Source organism: Humulus lupulus, chromosome 2 (genome assembly GCF_963169125.1).
Source record: "Humulus lupulus chromosome 2, drHumLupu1.1, whole genome shotgun sequence".
NCBI classification, from domain to species: domain Eukaryota; kingdom Viridiplantae; phylum Streptophyta; class Magnoliopsida; order Rosales; family Cannabaceae; genus Humulus; species Humulus lupulus.
The window spans coordinates 263,602,228-263,608,227 of NC_084794.1; the positions used below are offsets into that span (position 1 = coordinate 263,602,228).

The 6,000-nt window shown below is 28.1% G+C and overlaps 1 protein-coding gene across 1 annotated transcript; it reads right to left on the bottom strand.

The window, feature by feature from the left end:
- Positions 1-212: 212 nt before the first annotated feature.
- LOC133816668 (CASP-like protein 1E2) lies at positions 213-2,560 on the bottom strand. The gene is made up of 2 exons (XM_062249035.1): positions 2,191-2,560; positions 213-759 (listed from the first exon to the last, which is right to left on the bottom strand). Exons 1-2 carry the CDS (start codon positions 2,403-2,405, stop codon positions 420-422), a joined length of 555 nt encoding a protein of 184 aa, XP_062105019.1. The 5' UTR covers positions 2,406-2,560; the 3' UTR covers positions 213-419.
- Between the last annotated feature and the right edge of the window lie 3,440 nt (positions 2,561-6,000).

Genomic DNA, 6,000 nt, shown 5'->3' on the forward strand with positions numbered 1-6,000 from the left:
TAAACCAAGTAAAATATTAGCTATACCTATTACATGATTTTAACATAAGGAGGTCTGGAATTAGCTGGATCTTCTAGGGGGAAAAAATGAAGAAAGGAAAAAAATTTGGATGAAAACCCTTAAAGGCAATTCATTAATATGTGATAGCAGTACTATCGTGACACATGCATTTAAAATATAGTTTATTGTTTATCCAGGTTGTCCAACAACTGTAACAATCCAAACAAGAACTTTTTTTTTCAATTTAAAATATTTTTGGAGTTGATATGATTCTCAATTTATAACTATAAGAATCAAAGTTCTACAACTTCAGAAAAAAAAAAGCACAATAATGGAAATTCACGAAACTCTATATCTACTTAACCAGAAAATATAATGAAATACATAGTAAAAGTGTTTGGGCTAGCTAGGGTTGAATATCACTTGCGGGGGAGGCGTTTGATGGCAAGAATGGCTAACAAGAGAAAGGCATTTGCGCCGAGTAAGGATAAGACAACTGCAGCGGCTCCTTGGTGGCAAAATTTGTTGAAAACATTGCAAACCTTCTTCCATTGCACATGTGAATTGCCTTGCATGCCCATCAAACCAATGGCTGCCGCGGCTCCATTGCTAGAGAAGAGCAGCGCAACCATCATCATATCGAAAACCGCCATAAGAAAACCTAAGTTACCGCTCTTTTTACCACTGTGATTTGCGAGTGAAAAGATTAGAGAAATTAACGCGTAAGAACTTGCTATGGCATTTGCCACCACAAAATACCTGAGAAAAAAATTGAACATGAGTAATGATACAATTTTACTACATTATTTATTGTCTATTGCTGTTTCCGTTAATATTTTTTTCAACTTTTAAATAAATATATAAAAAAAAAAAGTTTCAGATTTGGTTATAGATAACTAGTAAAAAGGCTAGACATACGTTATTTTGACTTTTTTTTTTTTTTTTTTTTCATTTTCTGTAATAAAGGTACTATATTTATATAGATTATATATAAGTACTTGTCTTATATAAAATAAAAAGTGTATAATATTGTGGGGTTAAATCGAATATATATAACAATGTAACATATAGGTAATAATATTTAGAGTAATGATATCAGCACTTAAGTAATATAATAATTTAGACTATTCAATCAATTCACTATTTTAAAAAAGAATTATGTGTACAGTGACACATAACTGTGTAATATTTGAATTCATATATCATTACTCTAATATTTAATATTTATGCTCAAGACAATTATTGAGTTCCTCTATCGCACGAAAGTGTATTAATGCTATCTAATTGGTCTATATATATAATAATGGCGATAGACCTTTAATTTTGCTAAGGAAAGCTATTATTTGTATGCATATAATTTTCACACATGAATGTAATAATATTATAATAATGGCTATAAATGTATTTTTTTGTCAATATATTATATCTAGACAATTAATATATATGGATCCAACAAAAAGACAATACAATATTATAATAAAATATATATGCAATGGTTTTGGATGTAGTCCTCCTTTAAGATATATATGGGTCTCGTTGCACACTACAAGCATATGCAGTATCATTTTTGCACAGTATTATGCTAATAAATATGCTACATATTAATGCAATATAACGAGACCGATCCCAACAAAATAACTACATCATACCCTATACGAATATACGGGTGTGTATAACTTTCACCTAGATTCATCTATTATTATTTTTATTCTTTATATATACTGCCATACGTACTGCTGGATCCATAAGTTGCATGAAATTTTAACACAAAAACGAATTATAATGCTAGACATGACAAGACTAGTGAATAATCAAACCTCAAAACCCCATACAAATTTATAGTATATGAATCCAACAAAAGTTTGTGATCGATTAGTAGATATCACCATGGAAAAAACTACTTATATATATATATAATATATGCAGAGGGTACAATTTTGATTATTTATCAAAAGTATACAAACAAAATAAAGAATATTGTTATGGAGGACTAAACTAATAGTAATCCAACGCTCCTTAACGTGTAATTTAGTATCTGACTCAACATATGTTATTTTAAAATAAAATATATATAAGAGCTGGTTGCCCCAATTAATATCAAAATAGTTTAATTAAAAATAGTGCCCTGTAACAATTGTTAGCACTACAAATTTTTATGTGTATATATATATATTTATATATAAAACTCACGTAAAGGCAGACAAGTAATGCCACTTGGCAGTAACAGGGATGGTGAGGGGTGGGAGGGAATCAAGAAGGGTGACGGCAACCGATTTGGTCTGCTTATCAACTCCAAGAATAACAGCCGCCGATACCGTAAGTGCAAAGGCCATAATCCTTACAACCACACTCCCACCACCACAACCTCCTCCTCCTCTCTTCTCCGAACCCTCTACCTTCTCCATTATTATTTTCTCGAGAAACAAACACTTTTTATTTTCTTTATCTCTGCTGGAAGAAGAAGAAGAAGAAGCAGCAGCAGCAGCTAGAGAGATCCAGTAGAGAATACTTTGTGTGATGGATGATATTATATATATAGAAGAGCTTTAAATAGAGAGGTGTTGGCCCTAGGTGATATATCAATTTATAATTGAGTGTGTGAATTATATATAAGAGATCTTCTGTATGTTAGTGATGACAAAGACAATAAAGGCGGTGAAGTGGCTAGTATGAGGAGGTCCACGGAAGTCGTTGCTGTCTAATACACTCAAGTAGGTCATTAATGACCCATGTTGACATTTTTTTTAAACTATATAATTAAGTGAAAATATCGGGTGCACCCTCAAAAATGATACAGTGGTGGCCTAATTTTTGTTTGGATGTACTTATTGTAATTATTTAAAATATTACGGAGATTTTCAGAATATTTTAAATAATTTATACTACTAAAAAAATAAAGTTTAGATAATTTATTGTCTTTGTAACTATTTTTTTATATGTGTAAAAAGTAATTTATTTGAATGTTATTTTTAGTACAAAAAATTATTAAATTTTTTTTAAAAATAACTACAATATACGTATAACTATAAAAATAAAAAGTTGCACCAAAAAATATTTTCCAATAAAAAAACTAATTAGATAGTGCACAGATGTGCTCGTTTTTGGTAGATGTAACCGAGAACCACCATTATTTATCACTAGGAAATGAGTCACACGTCACATACCTTACTACAACTTATTTATTATTATTTTATACTCTTATTAAGATGATCGTCAATAAAAGTTGATTTTGTTCTTTTCACTTTTATAATTATTAGATCAATATTTAAATGAATGGATAATTATTAGAAATCTAAATATATAACAAACTAAATTTAAAGTACATTAAAATTTAAAACAATATGTATTCGGTAAATTTAAAAAGAAAAGTAAACAAATTCATTACCATAAATATATATACATATGTATTAGGTAGAAGCGTCGTACAATGCATGTTTGTTTATGTTTAAAGTTGTTAATATTATTTATAATTTTAATAAAAATTAGTTCACTGTTTTTTAATATATACTAGATACAAACAACTTGCTTAGTTTTATTTATAGAATTTATTAATTATTTTTATTAAATTTATATTATTGTCATATAAATTAAAAAAAATCATATTTTAATTAAATAATTTATTTATTTATGTTTAAGTTTATGTTTAAATTTGGGAGTAACAACAAGAGATTATGTATTATTAAATATTGTACGTGGATTTTAAATTTAAGTTTTTTGCTAGTTTTTAAAAAAAAAGTAATTTGTTGCTAATTGACAGTAAATTATATTATATGTTTAATATGATATTATTCTAATAAGTGAGTTTAAGTTTAATTAAATTTTATTTAATTTATAAAATGTATGATTTTATTATTTTTAAATAATTATCATCGTAAAATATCTTATTTCAATTTGTTTAATTATTTATTATTTGTAAATAATTATCATTTTAAAATATCTAAAAAAATATTTTTAAAATATTTTTAAATTATTTATTATTTATAAATAATTATCATTGTAAAATATCTAAAAAATATCCTATTTTAATTTTTTAATTATTTATTTTATTTTATTTTATTTAAGTTTAAGTATTTACAAACTAGAGTTAAATATAAAAATATTCTATTAAATATAAGAATATTCTGTTAAAGTTAACAATAAAAAAATAAAAAACCGTTAAAACTAAGAATTTTCGTTATCTACACACTTATTATGTAGAATAGATATAATATAATTAATTATATTTTTATAGTATATATACATATTTATATCAATAATATCAACATATATGACATATAAACACAATGTTGACATAAATATATATATTTACATGACTACATGATATATATATATGTAAATCCTATAATTTGCATTTTTATAGAAATATCTTTTTCTTAAAAGATAAATTGGTTGATTTAATTGTTTCCTTTTATTATAATTTTCGGAAATATTTGTTTTCCTTTTATTATAATTTTCGGAAATATTTCTTTTCCTTTTTCGGAATTGTTTGGTTTCCCTTATTATAATTTTAAGAAATAGTTGGTTTCCTTTATTTCAATTTTCAGAAATCCTCTTTCCTTTTGTGTGAATTTTGGTCAATAATGTGCTTCTTTATTTAGCATATATTGTCTCATTTTGTTTATAAAGGAAACAAAGTTTATTGCAAATATTTGGTACTTACCCAAAGTTGTTTTTGGATTATTTGCTGATATATTTTCGTGCAGCTCAAGGATTGCAATCAGGAAACTGGTTCTTAATGTCATTAATTACTGTTTCCTTTTTGAGCTTGTTTTGATCCGACACAGGTCTGCGCTGTCCCCACCGATATCACATCTGTTGGATCAGCATCTTCTAAATAAGGCAACTGTTCGACAATCAAGAATAACTTCTATGATTCTTGCCTTTATTAGAAGAATTCTTTCTCAGCCTTTGTGAGCACGAAAAAGGACTCTATAAATAGGGCTCTAAAGGCGTGAAAAAAATGAACTCTTTGGTGCATTATTGTAATAATTGTGAGAGTTCCTCTTTGTATTCAAGATCATAAGCATTCACATGATCTTGTAGTAATATGTGTGTTTAGTTTTTAGTGGTGAGTTTATACCATGTTTGTGAGTGAATACACATTGTAATTTGAACACAACGTTTGTAATCTTCGGGAGAAGATTTTTACAAGCCTTGCGTCGGGAGGATGCAAGCACTCGCTAACCATTGAAGGGAGTTCAAGTGGTTGAGCATTTCAGTCAAGATCAGATTAGTGAAGAGAAGTACAATAAGTTGCGGCAAATCTCAAGAGGGAGTCTTGTTTTGTTTAAGTCAATGTTTTTATACTTGTGAGTCTTTATTAATTGGTTTTATTCTCTGGGCGTGGCCCCAAGGAGTAGGTTATCCGAAAGGGTTTCTGAACCTTGTAAAAATTCGTTGTGTTCTTTATTGTGTTCAGTTTGGTTAATTTTGCTCTGTCTTTTTATTGTGTTCAGTTTCTGTCGTGACAAGTTTGGTTTTCTCCCGACAGAACTGTAATCTGTGTAAACAGTTAATTACCATTCCGCACTTTAATTAATTTACTTGGTTTAATTAATTTGGTAATTATTAAAAATGGAATTTCATTTGGTATCAGAGCAGGTCACTCATTTCTGAGTGTGATCTTGGTTTATTCCGTTTGTTGTTCTTATTCTTGCAATGTCTTTTTTCACAGAAGGAGGTTCCATAACTCGCCCCCCTTTACTCAACGATTCAAACTATCCATATTGGAAAGTTCGAATGAGAGCCTTTATCAAATCTCAAGATGAAAAGGCTTGGAGAGCTGTGTTTAAGTGGTTGGACTCCTCCAGCAGAAAGCGATAATATAACTAAGGTAAAATCTGAACTTGAATGGACTGATGCTGAAGATAAACTGTCCAATTACAACAACAAAGCATTACATGTTATTTTTAATGGTGTTGGTGAATGTTACATTAAATTGATTTCTTCATGTGTTTCGACCAAAGATGCTTGGCAAATTCTTCAAACTCAATTTGAAGG

What these genes read in the sequence shown, in the direction of transcription:
- LOC133816668 (XM_062249035.1), bottom strand. Translation starts at nt 2,405, where the DNA reads ATGGAGAAGGTAGAGGGTTCGGAGAAGAGAGGAGGAGGAGGTTGTGGT. An exon ending in CATTACTTGTCTGCCTTTAC is followed by an intron (nt 760 to 2,190) that starts GTGAGTTTTATA and finishes TTTTTTTCTCAG; the next exon opens with GTATTTTGTGGTGGCAAATG.